This window comes from Balaenoptera physalus (assembly GCF_965194825.1).
Source record: "Balaenoptera physalus genome assembly, chromosome: 4".
NCBI lineage: Eukaryota > Metazoa > Chordata > Mammalia > Artiodactyla > Balaenopteridae > Balaenoptera > Balaenoptera physalus.
Genome location: NC_138891.1, coordinates 51,113,272 through 51,136,690, shown reverse-complemented (window position 1 = coordinate 51,136,690; position 23,419 = coordinate 51,113,272). Strand labels below are relative to the sequence as shown.

At 40.9% G+C, this 23,419-nt stretch overlaps 1 protein-coding gene across 4 annotated transcripts in view; it reads left to right on the top strand.

Annotated features, from left to right (window-relative positions):
• Positions 1 to 23,419, top strand: part of TNIK (TRAF2 and NCK interacting kinase) — a 406,211-nt gene that overhangs the window by 223,391 nt on the left and 159,401 nt on the right. For all 4 annotated transcript variants that reach the window (XM_082458916.1, XM_082458915.1, XM_082458918.1 and 1 more), the window contains exon 3: positions 18,732 to 18,788. In XM_082458916.1, coding sequence (XP_082315042.1) covers positions 18,732 to 18,788 — 57 coding nt within the window. The remainder of the gene's footprint in view (positions 1 to 18,731; positions 18,789 to 23,419) is intronic.

The following is a 23,419-nucleotide window of genomic DNA, read 5'->3' as shown; positions in this document are numbered from 1 at the left end:
TCTAATTCTGTTTTTGTAGAAGTATCTTAAAAAGATGTCCCCACCTCCCTAGGTAACTCTGACCCTTTAATCAAGTCTACTTTATAAGAAAATTTAAAATTTTAAATTATGAGTTAAATTTATTGTTTCTTTTATTTTTCATATAAAAGGTGATCCACTGTTCTAGTGACATTCATATAGTTGATGCCTGTTACTATATATTTTTCTCAGCCTGTTCCTTAGCCTGTGATATCATGAATGTGTTGACACCTTCCTCCAAATCATTCAGATCACTCTCACAGGAACCTCTAACTTCTCTAAGTTCAATTTAGGTTGTGGAGTTAGTATTAATTACATCTTAACCTAAGTGCAGTGTTGAAGAGTAGAGGTCTAAGGTCTTTGTTTTATAGAACCCAAATCCCTACACCGCTGGCTCCTTTATACACAATGGAGGTTGACGTTTCAACAGATCTGAATTCCTGTTTCCTCTTATTCCAACTTCTTTTTTCCAAATCATTTGCTTTAATACTGTATTTCCTAAGAGTATCTGAGAATATCAGTAATCCAGAAAGAAATTGTTCATAAATAATTAATGGTGCAGTTAAGTGCAAAATAGTTAACAAACTTATACAAATCTTTCTAAGTAGCTTCCTTGCTCCTTTTTCATAATCTCATAGTACTTTCAGGTCTCTTGTTGAAGTCTAGTCAAGTTCCTATGATATATAGAGAGAGAACCAGTAAGTTGTTGTTATCTTACTGCCATTGAATTAATTTTTCAAGTAAGTGAAATATATCAAATAGAGGTGTCTCGATTGATAAAATGCAATCATAAAGTTCATTTCCATCTGACCTTTGTAACACACAGGCTGGTAGATTAAATTTCAAATTGAAAAATATGATATTTTCTTAATAGCATCTTCCTCTAAAACTGTGGCAGAAATAATATGTGACCAGACTGGAGAGTGATTCTGTACCAGCAAATATAAACTGAAATGCAGGAAGTTCCTTGCTGTCATTTATCAAACTGTTTGAGAAAAGTTTTGTTTTTTCAGGATAAGTGAGTATATTTGAGAATGTATTATAATGTTGATTATTTGAGTAAAAAAAATCTTTGATGAGAATAGTATACCACTAAGCACAAAGTTAAAATTGTATTATGGCCTTTAAAAGACAGCCTCTCTTGCGCTTCCCTGGTGGCACAGTGGTTAAGAGTCTGCCTGCCAGTGCAGGGGACACATGTTCAAGCCCTGGTCCAGGAAGATCCCACATGCCACAGAGCAACTGGGCCTGTGTGCCACAACTACTGAGCCCGCATGCTGCAACTACTGAAGCCCACGCGCCTAGAGCCTGTGCTTCGCAACAAGAGAAGCCACCTCAGTGAGAAGCCCGCGCGCGGCAACGAAGACCCAACTCAGCCAAAAATTAATTAATTAATTAATTAATTTTAAAAAAAAGACAGCCTCTCTCAAATCTCAATCCTCTTCAATTTTTTTCTGCAGTAGGGTTGTCCTTGGAGGACCTTGCAAAATAAATTAGAAAAGAATATTCTGGATCTAATAAAAACAGTTCTCTCTCAATGAGATAAGGTGGATTTCTTTCTTGCTATTTTTCTTTAAGGTAATTATTGTGTCCTGTAAGGACCACATATATTAGAGATTTTCTTTTTAATGGTGTCTTCACCAAAATAAGATGCCATGACTTGAGGAAGCCTCTGAAAATGAAACAAACAGGAAACAAAACCATATTTTTATAAATCTTCTTTTAGGAGTAAACTCTATTAAAATGAACTTAAATTAGTGCAAGAAATTTTAATGATTTTAATAATTATGATTATTATGACTCAGACATTCAGAGACTGACACAGCACTTTATACATATAACAGGTGCTCAGTAAGTAGTCTGTGAATTTAAATTTTAATTACAGGCTGCCATGTTGTTCAAGTCCAGGAAATTTCCATTTATATAGAAAAGAATGGGATTGGTGTTTCTTGGAGTTGTGTAACAATGTGGCTGGGACTAGGGTAAGAAGGTTTTTTTAAAACTTATTATAATTATTATGCCCATTTTATGTGAAATTAGTAGATTTCCTTTATAAAACCTTTCTTTGTAAAAACTTGACCGCATTCCAACGTGTGCTGAAATCCATTTCCATTTATAGAAATGATGTCTTTTTGGAAAGTTTTTTATGGTCTTATTTTGCTTAATAAGGGAATCTTGTACTGATTGTATTTATGATATGTCGTGAACCCCTGAACAGAAATTGTCAAGGTTAGACAACTCTATTGGACGTTATCATGAACAACACAATGAAATGTTGACTCAGTCAGTTGAGTCATAAGAACTCACTCTATCTGGTTGCTCTTGTTTGCATTTTTGTCCTATAAAACAGGCACAGCAAGTATTTCTCTTTCCCTTCTTTATAGAATGCATGAAAAGTTAAAAGAGATTTGCCTAGAGCCTTATTGAAAAATTGGAAACTGATCAAATTCTGAATAGAATGTATATACTGTTACCCTTCAGCTCCACTGCATTTACTATCTTCCGAGGATTTTTTTCGTTGATTTTGAGTTTGTTTTCTGAAAGGTATTTTTCTCAAAGAGAAAAGGTAAATATTAAAACATGTAGAAACAGAAATATAATGTTTTAAAAAGTGTAATTCAAGCCTTTTAAGCATAGTATGTACAGTTCTTATGTAGTTTTCAATGGTTGCATCTGTAAATTGTTGAATGTCCATCAATGATTAATAAATTAATACATTGTATTATTACTGGCATTAAAATACTATCATTTAATGGTTTGCTAAATCTAAGACAGATTTTTCTGGTTAGGAGATCTTGAGATATCATAAGTCACACTTTAATAATAAAAACTATCAGTTCAGTTATTTGCTTAAATGAGCACCATTTTGATTTTCTTACCATCCTTACTGAAGACAGACGCCATGGATGAAATAAATCATTAATGTTGCAAATGCAAGACTGCTGGGCTAAATACCAAAGAAATGCAGATGGATACTGATATTTTGGCTAGTAGGCAAGTACCTAAGGCCCAAGGTGACAGAAATCAGGTCCTGACGACTAGGTTTAAATTAGATTTGATATTTGAATCTTTGGCCATATGCCTACACCTATTCCACAACTGGAAATGAGGAAGAGGAGGAAGGAAAGGCAATTCTTCATTCTTTGTGCAGGTGACCTTAGCTGATTGAGGTCTTACAGGTTTAGGTGAATGTACTAGCTCCATCTTTCCACATGTGTGTCAAGGAAAGTTTATCCAGTGTCTTCTTTGGTTCAAAAAGCACAAACAACATCATCCTTAATTTCTACCTGTAAGGTTGATCTGTTGGCTGCTGCTAGCAGGAATATAATTTGGAGATGCAGTCACCTCCACTTATATACTTTGTAATGTTTCCATACTCTTATATTATATAACTTTTCCATCCATGTTGCTAATATTTAAATAGAACAATTATATATGTTTACACAAATAAATCTTCCAAGACAAAATATACTCTGATTGTCAGGCATTTTATTTTATAGCTCTATTCTTTACCCTTTAGCATTAGGGAGATTTTTTTTTTTCAATTGTTTTTCTTTTTTAAAAATTTATTTATTTTTGGCTGCATTGGGTCTTCGTTGCGGTGCGCGGGCTTCTCACTGCGGTGGCTCCTCTTGTTGCGGAGCACAGGCTCTAGGCGCACGGGCTCAGTAGTTGTGGCACATGGGCTCAGTAGTTGTGGCGCACGGGCTTAGTTGCTCCGCGGCATGTGGGATCTTCCCGGACCAGGGCTCGAACCCGTGTCCCCTGCATTGGCAGGCAGATTCTTAACCACTGCGCCAGCAAGGAAGCCCGAGAATTTTAAATAGAATTAAAAAGGAGTAATACATTTTTGCTTGGTTTACTTTTATTCAAGGCCAATCTGAATGGAAAATACATCCTGCAAAAAATTTGCTTCTCTGAGCCTCAGTTTTCTCATTTGATGACAGTACTTGTTCTATCAGTTGTTATGCCTCCGAATAAGAGATGCTGGGATTTTTTTATGAGAATAGAGGGACCTGGACAAGTGTTGCCACCAAGGTTGGGGATTCATTCTTACAGCCAGTATTGATTGAGTGCAGGCACTGATCTGCCACTGAAGACAGAGAGTGAACAAGACAAAGAGAAGTGTCTTCCCTCAAGACACCTCCATTCTGGAGTGAGAGCTGCCCAATGTACAAAATAAATAATAAAACTTATCATTTGTTCGATGACAATAAAGCAGGGGACGAGGATAGTAAGAGCTAGGGTGGAGCTGAATTTTCAGATAGGATGGCCAGGGAAGGACTCCTGAGAAAAGGTGACTTTTGAATCAAAATCTGAAGCAAGTAGAGCAAGAAGGAAATGTAAAGTTCCAGGGCTGGGTCGGGGGGCCGGGGGAGGCGGACAGCAGGAGGGCAGAACAGAACCTTTTAAGTAACACTGACAACATTGAAATATCATCATCATTTACCCAGGCACTATACCACGAGTGTATATATATATTAATTGAATCCTCACAACAACCTAGCGAGCGAATAATTTTATACCCAATTCACAGATAAGGAAACTATCCACCAAAAGTAATTCTAGACCCAGGAAGTCATACAAGGGCGCCTCACACCTCTTCCAAAGCTTTTCCTCTTAATTTCCATACTCATCTGTCAGGTGCTCAAAGCTCCTGCTCAGTTTGGTGATTTTCTCTGAGACTAGGTGAAATCCCTGCTTGAGACGAGAAGACTGGTCGAAAAGTCAGCCAGATGCTCTCCTTGTCCTTCACACAATCCCTGATCAGTCAGTCTAGGCTGGAAGCATGAAACTGTGGTGGGAGAGAAGAATTTCACTGGAGTCAGGGGAACCTCACCCTCCTTGAGAGGAAGCTACCTGACAGGTCACAGTTGGATCGCAGCTAAATTTAGCTGCAAATCAATGCACTTATTAACTAGTCAGTGACCTGCCCAGATCCTGAGGCACATCATATTTACTTAAGAACCCTCTTTCTTTCTCAGGTGTCGTCATCTTTCGCCCAGCATTATTGTTCTGGAGGGAGGGTGGAGGCTTCTGAGAGGCACATGAGCAGTTCCTCCCAGCAGCGTGCGTCCCAGGGATGGATGCGTTTGCTGACAAATTGCTGTAGTCCGTGTTGACCACCACTTTGAAAGATTATAAGTATGTAAGAGCCTTCCTGCATTTATAAAAGGCTTTCAGTTTTCAAATGTCATTTTTGTCCTCTTGCCCTCCTACCTAAAAAATGATTTGCCTTCGCTTGGAAAGCATAGTTGCTAATGCAATCTGTGTTGCTGACACAGAAGACCTCCGTTGGCAGGAGAGAGGTTTTAGCCTTTGCAGAGATCTGGGTCCTCTGCTGTTGCATGTGGAACCATGACAATGACATAACCATTTCATACACTGTGCTGGATCCATATTTGGGATGTTTTTCTTTGGCCACTTTCAAGAAACTTGAGCTCTTGAATCCCCAGTTGCCTAAAATGGGTGAATGGTGTCATTAATAGAGAATAATGTTGCTCATCTTATTCTTTCTTTTAAAAAAAAGAAATCCGCTTTCCTCATTTCTTGGAAACAGATCACTTACAACAACTGCAAGATTCCTACATCCCTTCATTTGAAGAACCTATGTTGGATAAAGGCAAATATCTTTATTCTTATATAGTTGACCTTTATATTTAAGCATAAAGTTTCATCATGAATTCTGTTTTAATCAAACAAAATAATGTATTCCTGAATTGAGCTGCCAATAGTTAAAAACTATAAACATTGGAGAAGGGGGAAAGAACACACACACACACACACTATGGAGAGTTGAGAAGATCTAACCGTTGTTGAGAAATTAAAATAGGATATTCTTTCCAAAATTAATGTAATTAGCAAAAATTATACTTCTGTGTCCAAATTTTAAATATAAACCAAATTTTATTTAGCCCCAATATTACTTTATCAGTTGTTTTTTGAAATTTAGAAAATGCTGCTTCATTGGGAGACAGTGAAGATTTTAGAATTGGCCTCCTAACACACACAGAAGCCGGACGGAGAGTGGCTTCACAGGCTATTGGGTATTACCTGTGTTCTAAAAGGCCGTGGATGTTGGAATTTGAGAAATATGCCCCTCATTTGTAAGTACTGCTGAGCAAAGAAAGAAGAGTGACACCTCCACTCCTCCCCACCTCCACTGGAGATCCCAGAGGGCAGGGCCTTATCTTTTGATCTTTGCAACCTTAGTGCCTCTGGGTGCTATGACATTTACCAGAATTCAGCATTCATTGAGCACCTATTAAGTGTCACATTCTTTTACATCGGGGTTTGTCAGTCTTGGCCCCGTTGACAATGGGAGCCCAATAATTCTTTGTTGGGGGTGGGAAATGTCCTGTGCACTGTAGAAGGTTACCGTCTCTGGCCTCTACCCACTAGGTATCGGTAGCAGCACTGAACACTGGTGACCGTCAAAAAATGTCTCCAGGCATCCACACATATCACCTGGGGTGGGGCTAAAATTGGCCCTTAAAAGGTGTGAGGTAAAGAGGGTTTTTTTTTTTCTTTTAGGCTAAAGCATAGATAACTATTCAAAATCCCCACCCTCGCCCCCCATCTACATCTATATGCACACGCGCGCACGCGCACACACACATATTCTTGCAGAGTTCTTACAGAGGAAGCATTTGGTTGAGAGCAGTCATTGTAGCCTTCCTTTCATGGAAATCATTATGACTCCAGTAAATTGCTCGCTACATTTCATCTGTCGCCTGCGTTCCTGCTCAGATACAGCTAAAGCCTATTGAAATTGATTTTTGTGTCAGCAACAGAGCAGGGATTCAGTAAGAACGTGAAAGCTTCCCTCTTATTACTAGTCTTTTTTCCCCCGTATTACTTTAGATTTGGTGGGCCCTGATTATATTCCAGTGCTTCTTCTGCTGACACTTCCTTTGTTTTAATTAAAACTTCTGGAGGTTGGAGGACACTGTGGGAGAGGGTTTATGCATCAACAGCCCTGATGAAGAGTCAAATGGGTCCCTATTTGTGTTCCTGCCGCCCCAAGAATGATGTCTGGGAACGCTGTGGTCCTTTGCCTTTGTTTTTCTCTCCACCCCGGTGCGGTCCTTTCTCTTCCCGCACAGCTCTGAGATTCCAGACCCGCTCTTGCTGCTACACAGACGTTCTAAGTGACCCAGATGGCGCTGCGGGTGGACTGGTTTCCTATTAAAGCCATAAATTAGGTGAAATGAAATGCAGTACTCTCTTTTTATTGTTATTATTTATCTCTGCCCCCGTGCCTGTTGGTGCCTCGTGGTGCAACGCCAACCCCGCCCACTCCCGACCACGTGGTTGTAAATCTGACCACAGGGGCGGGGGGCTGTAATTGACAAACCTGTGCAAGGCCTGGAAGGAAGACATAATATATCTTCTTAATCTGCAGCTGGGAGGTGGGATCTACCAGAGGTCCTCAGGGGAAGACAGAGTTGCCTCGTGAAATAGTCCGTAGAGAGGGAGCTATTGATTGGAAATCTAAAAAAATGAGCTGCCCTTCCCCGAGAGGTTGGATCTGTGCTGCCTAGGGTTAGTACTCTTTCAGGAAAAGCGGGGGCAGAGATGGAGGAACTGTAGCAGGGCAGCATCCGGGCCTTGCTTCTCTCCTGTCATACCTTTGTCTTCCTCAGGTAAACTGCGAGATTCTGAAACGCAGAATGCTAAGGTCTCCTCAGGTCTCCAGGATTACTCCACGGCCCGGTGTGGGTGTTCACACTTGGGAAAGAGCAAAAGCGAAACCTTCTTGAGCAAAATACTCACGTCGGACCAAGTGGCGTCTTCCTCCAGTCCCCAGACCGCGAGCCATTCTTACAGTCTCTCTTCCTGCCCCTCTTAAAGTAGGCATTTCCCCCAGTTCCATCAAGCTGCTCCTAGATGAAGCCGTGATGGGTCACTGGAATCTCTCTTCACTGTGGTTGGAGGCAGCTTACAGGGTCCACTAGTCCTAGAAACTTCATGTTTCCCAGTGTGATTTAGCACCTACTCTTTGTGAGATGCTGTCCTTGACGATGTCAGAGGATTAAACAGACCCAAGGCTCTGAGGAGCTTTCACTTTCGGTTCTAGCGTGTAGAAGCCCTGCCTGATGGACTTTAGGTCCCATGGCCTTAGAGACTAACGAGGAAAGAGAAATTGGTCTCCATAGCATTCACATGGGTTATTTATTGTAAGCTGTTGAGCACCGTATACATTGTTACGTTTAACCTTTTACGGACAGCGTCAAGAACAGCCCATATTTGTATCTTAAGGGGATTCCTAGTGTTTCTACCATACTGTACCCATGTGTTCTAAAACACCTGCGCCTGACTCTCAGCTTTCATAGAGCACTAAAATCTCACCCTGCCACCCCAGTGAAAAACAAAAATAACTATTGGGAACCAACATAGGGTTGTTTACTTTTACTTTTAAACAATTGAGAACCTGTAATTAATGGACATTTTAATGCCAAAAATCCTAAGAAGCCTGCTTAAGTTGAATACTTGTGGCTTTCTGGAAGACATTGTCACGAGGTTCTTATTTTTCTCCTTTTACTGAAGTTGGGTAAAGACTTCATCCTAGACTGGTGTCCAGGAACCAGGGCTTTTAAGTGCCATGCATGTCCTCACGTGCCACCTGGACCTGGGGGACAGGGAAGGCTCTCATGCTGGGTGGGAAGAGGTAGACTACTGGGGAGGCCCCGGGAGCTGGCTGCATGCAAATATTCTATGCCCAGCCTTTGAACCCTCATATCTAGGGGGCTTTATCCTGCCAGGAGTTAATGTACAAAAGCCACAAATGTGGTTGTGGTAATTCTGTGGCATACGTTAGATGAGAGCCAGTAAGATCTTCTGTTTTGTGCTCATTTGGGGGGTTGAGAGAGAGGTTATTGGGCAGTGTGTTCTTGGCTTAAGGCCATAGCCAAGAGACAGGTTCTGCTACTTTTCTGAGCTCTCCTCACCCCACAGCCTGTCTGCTCGTCACTGCTGTCGCTTCAGCTGTGTACGCCTTTCCTCGGTACAGGCAACAGGCTCCCTGCCACGGAATCTGCATACATTAACTATTGTCTGCTAAAAATTGTGACTGTTTGATTTTTTTTCTTTTAATCATCCATTTTGATTTTTATAAACTGAGCCAAACTGGCAGCCATGAAGACAGAGGAATGCTAGTTTCTAACAAAGAAAAATGAGACACAGTCTTTTCTTCCCTGCCCTGTGTCTGTGAGCAAGCCGCAATTCTCAGTTGGCCCAGCCCCGAACAATCTTGAAAACAATCCATTTTCTGCTTCTCGGAGGTGCCAAGCAGAGGAATTCACAGTGAGTGGTGTTGAGATGGAGAGCTGTTGCTTGGGAACTGTCCTGTATCGCTACCTTGCTTCATCTTTGCCACAGTCTGGGAGCAGTGAGGGCTGGATCACAGCTCTGTCTGTGTGGGCAGGAGGATTTTTTAAGCCTCAGATGAAGGACACGTGCAGGCCAAGGAAAAATAGAGGCCCCGTTAACCTGGGGAAACTCTAGAAGCAGACACCGTGCCAAGCATATTCTGTGAACATTCTTGTTCCTTGATCATAAGGATTTACAAAGTCTTCTCATAAAGTTGTCTTGTCTAACTCTTTGCCTCAAGACATGTTGTACCAAAGAATGGTAGTATTCCTGAAGATGTTCAGATAGGTATCTTAACTATGATTTAATCTCAACTGTGAGTGGAAAATCAGAGTTCATCTTCACTCTCAGAGGGAAAGCTAAGACCAATTTCTAGTTTCTCTGTGATCTCTGCAGAGGGGAAGTAAATTGGCCTCTCTATAGAGTTTAAGGGAACTTCATCCACTAAAATCATATTCTGATTTATTTAAGAGTGAAATGATTGTAATCCCTACTTACAACCCCACCTCATCTGCTCCTGTACACTTTGTGGCTGGATAAAAATGTGTGTGTGTGTGTGTGTGTGTGTGTGTGTGTCGGTGGGGGGAGGGGAGGGGAATGGAAGAAACTGATGTGGACATATGGATGGTATTGACCAAGAACCTGAATACGACCCTCAAAGGTCACTACTTCATTCAGTCCATTATTTCGCAAATGTTTATTGAATCCCTGCTGTGTCAAGCACTCTGGAAAACATGGGGGTAAATATATATCCCATCCATCCCCAAGTCTTGTTGATTTGACCTCCTGAATATCTCTGGACTCTCTCTACCTCTTACCTTCTCCATTATTTCCATCCTAGTCCAAGTTGCCATTAGCTCTCAAATGAATTACCAAGCAGTACTGTGTTATTCTTCCATTATCTTTTCAAGTTTCCTCTATTCCCTGCCCTGCATCCAAAGTGATTTTTTCAAAATGAAAACTTGATGACCCTACATTCTTGCTTCAAACCCTTCAGTGGCTGCCCATTGGGGTTAAGATAAAGATAGAACTCCTCAGAGTGGCCTGTGAGGCCCTGCATGGACTCACTGGACATGTACTGTCTACTCCAGCCATACTGGCCTGCTTTCAGTTACTCAAATGCTCAAGCAACTACACCACAGGACTTTTTTTTAGAAATTCACGTTCTTATTTATTTATTTATTTATTTATGACTGTGTTGAGTCTTCGTTTCTGTGCGAGGGCTTTCTCTAGTTGCGGCGAGTGGGGGCCACTCTTCATCGCGGTGTGCGGGCCTCTCACCATCGCGGCCTCTCTTGTTGCGGAGCACAGGCTCCAGACGCGCAGGCTCAGTAATTGTGGCTCACGGGCCCAGTTGCTCCGTGGCATGTGGGATCTTCCCAGACCAGGGCTCGAACCCGTGTCCCCTGCATTGGCAGGCAGATTCTCAACCACTGCGCCACCAGGGAAGCCCCACAGGACTTTTGAACATGTTGTTCCCTTTATCTGGGATATATTTCCCAATGCTTGACCTAGTTTTTTCTATTCATCCTTTAGGTCAGAGCTTTTCTAAAAACTTCCACCCCATAGTAAGAAATATTATTTTACATTAACACTGAGAATACAGATAGGTAGGTAGGTAGGAAGATAGAAGGATGATAGATAAATAGATAGATGAGTCTTTGATTGAGTTCCCTAGGAAACAGATTCTCAGGGCAGAGATGTGTTTGTAGGGAGTGTTTTGGGAGGTACGCTCAGGATCAACACCTATAAGAGAGTGAAGACAGATTTGGGCAGAGGAAGGAGTTGAATGCAGTTTCAAAGCCCCAGGCAATTCCCCAAAAAAGGAGCTCTGGAGCTGGGATGATCCTTCAAAGTTTTCCACTTTGACATAAATGATGTAGGCTTTTGTATTCCTACATCAACCAATCATTGAATGTTTGCTGCCTCCAGGTCAGGGACATTACGTTAGGCGAGGAGCATGACCTTGGGTCCAACTGCTCTCTTTGACTAAGGGTATTTCCTGAAGAAAGACTCAGAGTAGCCCAGTCCTGAAGGAGGGATCTGGGAAGCACACCAGAGCATCCACTACAGTTAATTCCTTATGATGCTTGGATCCATCTGCTTTGCATAATAAGTTCTGGAAACACTTCCTCTGGGATTCTGGCTGGTCTCTTTTCCCAGGCAAAGTTGTGGGAAGAAAGCCCCCACCATTACATATTGTCTAATGGTTGTACCTGTTGCTCATCATATCCTTCCTCTGCTACCCGTTTTAATCTCCCCCACCTTGTTTAGCATCTTTGCTGGTCTATATGGCAATCTTGTTGGGGTGACGCACATATTTATTCCTGAGAAGTCCAATCTCCTGCTCAACACGCCTTTCTCAGGCTTGACTGCTGCTGTTGTCCATTTACCAAAAAAAAAAAAAAAAAGGGTAGAATATAAAAAGACTCTTATCTTCTGCAGCCTGAGGGTAGAAAAAGCTGAGGACCAGATCCAGGAATTAATTATTAGGGTAAAGCAAAAGTTGAATCCTCAATTCAAGTCTGATTGGGAAGGGATGAGCTCTGAAACTTGGAATGGAGACGTCCAAGTTGATGCACTTAAAAGCTTGAAACCTCTCATCCCTGGGATCCTCTGCACATACAGAAGTGATGTTCCCATCCTTTTTTTTTTCCTTTGGCCATGCCGTGAGGCATGCAGGATCTTAGTTCCCTGACCAGGGATTGAACCTGTGCCCCCTGCATTGGGAGCACAGAGTCTTAACCACTGGACCACCAGGGAAGTCCCAATGTTCCCATCTTGATTGAAGATACTGCACAGGCCTTGGAATTTAACCTGATCTCCCTTATGATTTTCACACATTGTCTTCAGCTGATCAATCACTGTAGCTTTCCACTGTCTTTCGCTAGAAGTCTCAGCAAAAGCCATCTGATTCTACTTTTTTAAACTACTGTTTCCTCAGGACGTCACAAAAGTCCGAAATATTGGACTCACCAGTGTGTTCCCTGGCACCTGTATCCTACTTCAGTTCCCCACTAGTGAACGTGTTGACAGTGACACTGCTACAGCACGCCAGGGGCTATCAGTGAGCCACCTGCCACCAGTGATGGGAGTCTTATTGACAGCTACTCTGAGAGCCTGTCTCCTCAGGCTATTCCTGGTACCAATTGTCTTAGATGGAGTTTCCCCAGTAACAGATCCTGAGATGATTTATATGTAGGAATTTTACTGGGAAATGTAGGATCTACACCTGTGAAGAAAGTAGCATTGTGTAGAGGAAGAAGTTTAACTGTAATATAGTCTCAACAAAGACCTCACCCATCCCAAGGAGAGGTCAGGAGCTAAGCGGGCTCTTCAGAATTGCCCAACTCTAAGACTAAAGGCCTGAGCCTTTATACTTCTGTATCAACCAGAAATTTGGATTTGGCTGTCTCCAGGATGGAACATGACCTTGGGCTGAGGGCAATTCCCAGAGAGGGCCTTGGTTGAGACCTCTCAGATACTTCAGTCTTGAAAGGAGAATCGGGGTGGTACTCTACAGTATCAATGATAGATAGGTGATCGATGTAACCGTAACAGTTGATCTGTGAAACAACAGCTGCCATTATTACATGTTCTACACTGTGATTTTTTTTTCTATTTCATTTGATTTATTTTCATGGTTCTTATGGTGCACATTTTGAAAATCACAGTATTGGATTACGATCAGTAGGTTAGTGTAGGATGCTGTGAAAACACACAGGTAAGGGCATTTGCTTGCAATCAGGAAATTGAAGAACTCTTCCTAAGTAAAGGTGAGATCAAATCTAAGCTAAGCACGAAGAGCTAGAAACACTACCTGTGTGAGTCCTTGGATAAGGAGGAATGGAGACGGTGGGTGGAGTGTCTGCATTTTCCACAACCCTGGTTTGCTCATGTGCTCCGCTGGAAACAAATGTATTTCAGTGACCTAGAAATGAAAGGACTCTCTCTTCCAGGCTTGCCTCAAGCTAGCAGTTCTAAAGCCATCTTGCTGTTCCTTAGAAAATAACAGCAATAGCAGAGCCCAGGCTTGCATGGCTATTTCAGACAAAACCATTGTTTTTCTCTTGTACTTATTTTAGGGAGTAGGTAAAGGGGCAACATAGTCCCTTGGTATCTGTGGTGGGATGGGGGTCAGGGCTGGGTATTGGTTCCAGGACCCCACTTGGATACCAAAATCTGTGGATGCTCAAGTCCTTTATATAAAATAGCATAGTATTTGCATATAACCTATACACATTCTCCCATATAGTTTAAATCATCTCTAGATTACTTATAATACCTAATACAATGTAAATGCTATGTAAATAGTTGCTGGCATGCAAAAGTTTTGCCTTTTGGAACTTTCCAGAATTTTTTTCCCTGAGTATTTTCTGTCTGAGTTGGGTTGAATGTATGAATGTGGAACCTGTGGATACAGAGGGCTAAAGGTACTATAATCCTTGAAGGTACTATAATCCTCAAACGTGAGGTAGAAGAAAAAAAAGAAGGGGAGCAGAGTGTGTGTGTAAATCTGTCTAAGCACTGGAATGGAGTGCACCCACCTGTTGTCTGACCCCAGTTCATGTGCCTGATGCACAGTGAGGCCAAACAGATCAAAATGTCAAGAGTTTGGAGCAGAGAAGGGTTTATTGCAGGGGTCCAGCAAGGAGAATGGGTGGTTCGTGTTCAGAAGACCCAAACTCCCCGATGGCTTTCAGGCAAGTGTTTTTAAAGACAGTGTTAGAGGAGAGGGTCATAGGATATGTGACCAGCTTGTGGACCTTCTTCTGATGAGTTCCTGGTGAGGTTACAGGGTGGTGTTTCTGAAACTCAACCTTCTGGTTCCAACCAGTCTGGGGTCTGCATGCTTGTGGTCAGCCTGTAGTCACCATCCTCCACTTGGGTGGGGGTCTTAGTTTCCAGAGAACAACTCAAAGGTATGCATCAGATTGTTATCTATCCCCCTTTGGGAGGAACTAGGTGTCCCGTGACTCTATTGTCCTAATCATTAGCTTCTTGACACTGCTCTTTGGAACTCAGGGAAGGCCTGGGAGAAAAAAGCCTTTTTCTACAAACAAGAAACGGGAGACACTAAGGGGCATTTGTACCCAGGAGGGCCCCACAGGGTCCTGCTTAGTTTCAATCCCCTCTTTTCTTTGATACTCCTCAGTCTTGAGGCAAACAGCTGTAGAACTAGAAAGGGAATAGAGAGCTTAATCATAAACTCGGCAGAGGAACTCTGGTTTAGCGACACTCAACTTCACGCCAGCTGAGTGACCCCACAGCCTCTGCTTTCCCTGATTTGATTTGACGGGGTTTTTTTCTTCCTTTCTTTCAGAGGGCCTTTTTATGCTTGAGGTCATGATTGAGGCTTTGGGTCCCACTGGAATACCAATTTTGTTTTTCTAGATTTAGTCTGTTATTTTTGTTATTGTTGGTTATTTCAGTAGAAAAAAAAATCTTACTTCATTCTTTATTAAGAAATGACTCAGCAATTGCAATCTGATGGGATATTTTTCCATAATTTTCGTGGATAAAAAATTTTAACTCTTTGTCTCCTTTAAAGTTTCTTTTCCCCCAGAATAACATTTTTACTCCTTGGTTGACTATGTAGTTTAGATCCAAACTAGAGTCTATGATTATATTTTTAATTTCTCTTTAAGTGGAAATAAGTTAAAATTAGGGTAGTATTGAATTTTTACCTCAAAATTCTCTTGTAATAACATCCTCCCCATTGCCCTCAAATAAAAAAAAAAAATTAAATCCTACATGAAATAGAGACGAATGGTTCATGTTTAATTCAAGTTAAGTGAAGTATGAAAAGGTTTGTTTAAAAAAATTGTTTAAATTTTAGTGATAAGAGTTTCTAATTCATGGGCGATTGGGATTGACATGTATACACTGATGTGTACAAAATTGATGACTAATAAGAACCTGCTATATAAAAATATAAATAAAATAAAATAAGAATTTCTAATTCAGGAGCTGGAAGGTAGAACTGGAACAGGTGAGAAAGTGTCCTGGGTTTAGGTCCCCATTAGTTGTGAGATACTGGCCTCATCTCTAAAAGAAGGATTAGATTAGGCACCTTAGGGGCTATTCCTACTCAATTTATTTGTGACTTTATGAAGTTGTCTCTTTAAACACTGTCTGAACAAAGATGTGCCTCAGGTTTCTAGTGATCTTTAGGTCAGCTGATTCCTAGCCATTCCCTCAAAGTCTGCCTTCATCTGGATCCTAATTTGGTTTGGCATTCTCTAGTGATGCAAAAGGCAACTCACGCTGGGCAGCCTCCTTTGTGGCTCCCCCATCAAAGGATGACAGCTCAGCAGCCTTCCTGTTCCAGAGCACAGGACGCCTTTGCTTGGGACTGAGCTGAGGCTGCTAATTGTTCCGCCTCCAGGATCTCATTTAAGCCCAAACTGCCATCCCAAAGGTGTATTATTATTCAGTCATCTGTCAGACCCATCGAGAACGGTTATTTCAGCTTGGAAGGGAAATTTAAAAATGGAGGAGAAGTAGGTTGTTTTCTTTTCTAGTGTTATGTCATAAGCGGTTGCTAAAACAAAAACAAAAACAACGCTGTGTCTTAAGTTCAAAAAAGTCACAGCTATTTATTTATTTCAGACCAAGAGCTGCTCAATGCCTGATGCCATTTACATTTGAAATGTAAAGTGCATTGTATCCTGTCCACTCCCTCCCTGGCTGCTGATGGAAAGAAATAGGTGTTGACATGTCCTTGTAACAAATTATTTGCTCAAAGAAGATTCCCTGTCACTTAAGGAGTTAAAAATCGAGTGTAACATTTCTCAAACTGTGTTGGCTGAGGTGACTTCAGGAGCTCCCCGGGGCAGTTAGGAGGCTGCTCAAACCCCTGCTTGAACAAGGAGGTTGGATGCCTTTCAAGATTTTTGGTGGGAAAAGGTTCTGCTGCAAATGGAACCAGAGGGGAAGCACAGGAGAGAGGGAAGGAGACCAGCGAGGGGGGAGTGGGATTAATGGTCCTTTGGGCTCAGTGCTGTGGTAGAAACATGGAATGTTCATTACTAGCACAGAGGCCAGGGGTGAATCTACAAAGTGAGTAAGCTTACTGGGGAGTTGGGAGTGAAGGGCATTCCAGGCCAAGAAAACACACCATCAGGGAGGCAAGAAACAATGCAATACGTTTAGAGAACGCAGTTTAGTGTCAGGGACCACAGCGTAAGAGCAGGTGGGAGCCCGCCAAGGTGGCGTGACAGACAGGGCGTCAGTTCTTAGAGGTCCCCTCAAGACATACCCAGGTGTTCCCCTTTCCTGGCTGCGTGGCACCATTAAAAGAATTTCAAGGTGAATCAGCTGTGTGACATCAGCCAGACCCTCTGTATTTGTCTGCAGTCCCCTACACTCCTTTAGTGCTTTAGTAGAGAAATACCCATTGTTTAAGGTATGATTTGTGGCCCTTACTTTAAAGACTTTCTAGTCTCTAAGAGAAGCTAATGACTCCTTTGTTAAGGTCACCATTACAGCATCGCAGACTTACTGGGACCTGGACAACCCCGGAGGTCATTCAGTGTCTGTCAACAGAGGGCGCTGTTGCTACTTCACCTTTGCGGGAGATTGACCCAGGCTCTGCAGGAAGTTAGTATTGCTGGCCCCTGGGCACTAAGTGTCAGTAATACTACTCTCCCCACTCAGTCATTGTGAAAACTAAATTTCCAACTAACTTTCCTAAATTTCCTTGGGGTGGTGTTAACAGTGACACCTACTCCCCCCACCTCCGACCGCTGAGCCCAGGCTCCCCACATTTTGCAGATGAGGAAACCAGGGTCCAGATGGGTTACATAACTTGCTCCCAGTGAACCAGCTGGTCATGGGCAGAACCAGGCCTCTGGAATTCCAGTCCAGGGCTCTTGGTGTGGCAATGCTTCAGCCCCCTCCCTCAGTTTCTTGAAAGTTGAAGTATGCCTGTGACCCTATTAGGTTACTGATTTGATGCCTTCTTCTTTGTGCTCTTTTCTGAGTGAGGAGGAAAGGGAGGGAGCAGAATGGAGGTTGAAAGGTGAAGGAAGCACTCTCAGAATCAGGTAGATCCATACACAAAGCTGAGATATATGAGAAGAAAAGGGGCAGGCAGCACCAAAGCTATCTCCTCCAGCTTCAAGTGGACATGACTCCACTACCTGCTGTTGTTGTTCATCCATAAACATGCCGCACCATCTACGGGCTAGGCACCCCTATTCCAGGCACTGGAAATACAATGATTAGACACGGTCCCTTCCTTCATGAAACATATAGCTTAAGAGGGAAGACAACACTTAAAATTAATCACGAGACAGGACTATAAATAATTATAGCCAGCATCTGCTGACAGCTATTCTGTGCCAGGTACTGTCAAGCACTTTATATACATTATCTCATTCAATCCTCCTTGCAATACTATGAGTTAGGTACTATCATTATTTCCATTTTTCAGACGAGGAAACTGAGGCCTAGAAGGTTAAGGGATTTGCCTAAGGTCATGCGGCTGGGATTTGAATCCAGCTGATCTTGGAAGGTATATTATACTGCATAATAGCAATAGTAGGTAAAATGTATTGTAGAAGCCACATAGAAAATGCATTTAGAAGTAATGGATATTGACCATCTTTGCTACTGTCTGAGAGTCAGATGTAGACTTCATGTTTCTCAAGGAGCAAGTACAGAGAAAGCTCCTCTTTGGGATTGCCACCTCACCACACCCTGTTCTCTTCCAGTTCCTTGTGGTTGGTGCTTCACTGTGGTTGCAAAGACCAGGGATACCTACTCTGGGGAAGCAGTTCGTTATGCTCAGTACTGTCTCTTTGATCACAAATTCGGATTGATTGCTATCTGTTTTGTTTTAGGCCCCCTTTTAAGATGAAGATAAATTCATAGTCTGAAGTGAAGAGTAGCAGAATCATATCCAGTTGAGACTGTTACAGGATATTTTAATAATCAAGGAAACTAAAGTTTCTGCACATACCAAGTGTTTTCCAACCGAGGAGATGCTTATGTCTCCTCCACCCAGATCTAGCTCCCCTTCCATGTAAATCCTCCTCTCACTCAACCCCTTATCTAACACCTTGAAGAGGAGGTAAAACCAAATTATTCTCTTTTATTTAACTTGACAACCACTGTGAAAACAAACCCAACAGACAAAGTGATGGAGATATTTTACAAAATAAACATTAAATAGAGATTGATCTTGAAAGCATTTAAGATTTCTGTGTGTGTGTCTGTCTGTCTGTCTTCCCCATTGGCACTCTGTAACAGTGATCTACGTAATTGTTCTTTACAGTTGAAATCTAATGTTAATATTGCTCATCAGGACTGAATTATTTTTAAAAATTTTTTTACAGGGTCGTCATGTCAAAACGGGCCAGCTTGCAGCCATCAAGGTTATGGATGTCACAGGGGTAATGTATCATTATATTGCCGTCTCAAAGTTATATATTTGTAATAGAGAAGTTAGTGATAGAGAAAAATCATTTTTTGGAAATAGAATTTTTTTAGACATCTAAGACCTTTCCCCACTTGTGCTTAACATAAAAATTAAGAATATTCAGGAGCTGACCAAGATGACCATGGGTAAATCACTCTAATTAAACTAGATACCTACACACTGCCTTATGTAGTCAGAGTGAAGAACATGTGTGCCAATAATTTACATATGAACATTTGCAGATGAAGACAGAACAAGGATTTGAAGGTATTAAGAGAATAATACTGAGATTACACAGAAGAGATTACACAGAAGAGGTGGGTCTTAACAGTTTTCCTCAAAGTCCACCTAACACTGGAGTAGACAAGAGTTTGGATAACTCTAAAATCCTAGTAGGATGTGTAACATGAATATTTTCCTCCCCAAAATGTTATAGACCAAATAATCACTACAAATAATAATAACTACAAATACTTATTATTATAGAGCAACACTGAAACAAAATTTCTGCCTGGATGATCAAAAGCAATCTAAGGAATAGAATTTATTTTAACTACAATCTTATGCTTTCAATCCTTTTTGCTAGGTCTATTTAAAATATTTTAATGCCTTTTCTAGAGTACAGAGCAAAAATCAGACTTGAAAGGACTTATTGGAAATCAAAAGCATGTTAATGATTTTCTATTGTCCCCAGGGATTTTTCTAAGATGTCTGTCAGCTGTACACAAAAGCTAAAAGACCAAAGTCTTCCGTTTGGCCCAGAAGTGGATTATTTAATGTAAAGAGATGTAGAATGAATGGGTCACACAAAGGTATCAAGAACCAGTATACAAATAAGAAAAACACACAGTATGTCCATAGGTCAGACTTCAGTCCATACCTTCTCTGGTCCAGTTTGCTACCTTTGACAAGTATACATTATATGCTACACTATTAACCATGATACTAATTTCACTAATTTTCATTTATACCACACATTGTACTGTCTTCCTTTCCTTACTTATTATTTATCTGAATTCCTTTTTAAGTTCTATGCATTTTAAAAATTATATACATTTTTAACAAGAAAAAATTTTGTTCCCATATGTTTAGAAGAACTTAGATAAAGTAATCCTTCCTTTTATTTGTCCTAAATGCATTATTCAAATTTCAGAGCTTGCAAACCAGTTCAAATATTTCATACCAATTAGTTTATTAATTCACCTGGCCTTTACTGAGTAAGAAAATGCATGCAGGTTATATTAATAAGGTTTAGGTTCTGCTACTTGCAAGAGAAAACTCAAAATAACAGAGGCTTAAGTATGATGGAAGTGTTATGCTCTCTCACGTTAAAGGAGTCTAGGGGCGACAGTCCAGGGATGTGTAACAGCAATGTGATGGAGTAGGAGGGTGTTTTAATCTTTCTGCTCCATCATTCTGACACGTGGCTTCCACACTTAAGGTCATTTCTGTGATTTAAGGTAACTGTTGGATTTCCATTGATCACATTCTTTGGCAGGCAAAAAAAAAAAGCAGTGCAGGGAGGGGGGGAGTGGGTGGGAGCAGAGTGTACAGAAGACAGCCCCTTCCAGTGAAATTTTTTCTACTCGCATACAACGTTTCTATTTACTTCTGCAGTCATTGGCTACCTAGCTGCAAGGAGGCTGGGAAATGTGGTCTTTCATTCTACCAACCTGTCCAGTTAATTTGGGTTCTATTATTAGTCAGGAATGAAGAGAGAATGGATACTTGTATTGTTAATTAGCAGGGTCTGACACAAAAATCAAGATCAGATACTATCAGTCTCTACATAGAAACCCATTAGAAAAGTGTAAATCTTTTACAAAGCTCCCAGCACAAAACAAATCAGAATTTAGTTTGCAATTCTGCTAAAGTCATACTACTGTATTTTCCTTGAATTGAATAGGATCTCCACATAATGTGATGCACTTGGCAGTTGAACAACTAATGGATGTGGATGGAGCCCAAGACATTAATGCCGTAAAGTTCTGTTGTGTGGGTCTGCAGAACTACAGTTGAGTTCCACTGGCGTCATTAATCTCAGTGTACAAAGCTGTATATTGATGCACAAAGTATGACTTGAGAGCACTGAATATCACTTTTTCTGGTTCTGTTTGTGAGATTTTAAATTGTTCAAAGAATCATTTACTATTTCTAGACCACCTTGCTTGGAGTCAAAAAAGTTACACAGCAATTTATCCCAGAGTATGTATTTTCAGTTTAAGCAGTGTCAGTTGGCCTCTCTAAACTGGGTTTCACAAGGCAACTGAGACCTACAGAAAATGATTTAGAGTCTATTTTCTCAATTCTCCCCAGCGTGGTACAGAGCTAGCACCATTTTCAATGCATAGGAGAGTCAATCTATTGCATACAATGGATGCTTTATAGTATTTAGGCTTAATTCTCTCGGGGGAACCTCTGTTGAAAGGGCTGGATAGTTCCTTGATTTAGACACATCATTGACCATTATGTAACCACTGACCCCTAACAAAGGCAAACATGGGTACACATCAGGAAATGGTTTTCTTATTTCCCATGGTGTATGATCCAGCATCAAATGACTTTTGTATCACCCCCTTACACATCACAGTCAACATAAAATTTCCTTTGTGAAACTCATGTGGTATCCTCAGAAAACAATCTATTTCATTTTGTCATGTTGTCTTTTGTGTATTATGGAACGCTGCAAAAGCTTCTTACCAATTATTATAATTGTGCTCATTATAGCTGCTCTGAGATGAATTCTCAAAGGTCATCTTTGTTAATTGTTTGCAGTGATCTACTGCGAAGTTACTATAGTTTATCGTAATGAATTTGATAAAACTATAAGCTTGAAATCAATTTTTAAATTATTGTTTTCTTTCTATACCATTTCCTTTTTTAGAAGAAAATAACCATAGAGAAAACTGGATATAATGCTTATGTTCTTCTGTTTTAGAGCTGAGACACTTCCAAATTTGCTAATATTTGCTTCAGAATTAGGGCTTAAACTCAGACTCAGTCTTTGAAGTTCTTTTAGTTTCTGAAGTAATTATGAGAATTTCTGCATTTTATCGCTTTCTGGGGATTTCTTCCCAGCTGGATTTGTGTACTTTAATCATCTAAACAAAACTGGACCCTCTCGGGTAGTGTTCCTCAAGGTGGACAGCCAGCATTTGCGGGCTGTCAGCACCCCTGGGGTGTTCATCCGAAAGGCAGATTCCTGGGCTTGCTGCAGAATTTCTGGGTGGAAGAACCTGCCTTTTCTACAAGCTCCTCAAGGAGCTTCATGCACACCAAAGTCAGAGGAGCACTTTTCTAGGGACTTGTATTTACTGCTTTCTGGTTACCAAGTATGAAGAGACCATGATTCTTTGATAATCCTGCAAATAATACCCATCTTCATTTGAACCAAAATTCCTGATGTAAACTAGTCCCTTTACAATGATACCTTGAAGCCCATGTAGGACTTAATAAGATAATAACTTACTGTCATAGGCTTTCATCTTGACAATGACTGGTTGTGATCATTACCCAGGACACTTTGGGTTGTAGTACCAAAGCCCCACTCAGACTAGATGAAGCTGAAAACAGAATTTATTGTCTTGTGTATATTTAAAAAAAAAAGAAAAAAAAAAAAAAAAGGCTCAGCAAGATCTAGGAAGTCACATGACTGATTAGGAATTTTTGTATCTCTCCATCTCTGGGCTCTGCTTTCTTTCTACCAGCAGCTCCAGGCTCATGTTCTAATTACTTCATTACCCTTAGTCCCAGCAAGAGTGCCAGTGTGAACATCAGTGGCCCAGCTTGGGTCACCTCACCATCCGACAACCATACCCTGTTTCTCTCCAGCCACATCTGGGTTGGGTGCCTGGCCCTGGAACCTACCACAGGGACTGAGAGTTGGAAAGGATTCCTCAAACAAAAACCTAAGAACTGTTAAAGCAAAGGGTAGGATAGATGCTGGGCAGGGAAAAACAAGAGAATTCAATGTATTATTGTAAGATGAAATCATTTTAGTAGATGTATTTAAAACTGACTTAGTCCTTAAGTAAAGTGCCTCTCTAGTTACATTTTTTATATTTCAGCCTGAAATAATAATGGTAGCTAACATTGATGGAGTGATTATTATGTGCCAGAACTCTTTACAATACTTTCTATATATTGATTCACTGAATGCCCTTAACAACCACCAGACTCCATTAGTAGGTCCGTTATAGAGATGAGAAAACCAGGCATATTAAGTATCTTGCTCAATGTAACATGTAAATGGTGGAGTGAATATTTCAACCTGAGTATTTCAATTCTACTTTTTAAGTCCACCCTGTTTCTCACACTGCCATAGATCTTCAATTAACATAGAAGGATATTTAGTGTTTAATTAATTTATTTGATAAACATTTACTAAACACCTACTTTATGACAGACACTTGAAATTCAAAAATGACAAAGTGGTTCTTTGCCTGAAGGGGAGCTGACAATAATACAACCTTGCTCTAAATATTTGTAAGTAAAGCTAATCCATTTTATAATAAAGTCGTACAAGTCATAAATAAAGTTACATATACAGTTTGATGTGACAGTGAGGGGTAGTAATTAAGCCCAGGAGGACAACCAGACTAGAAC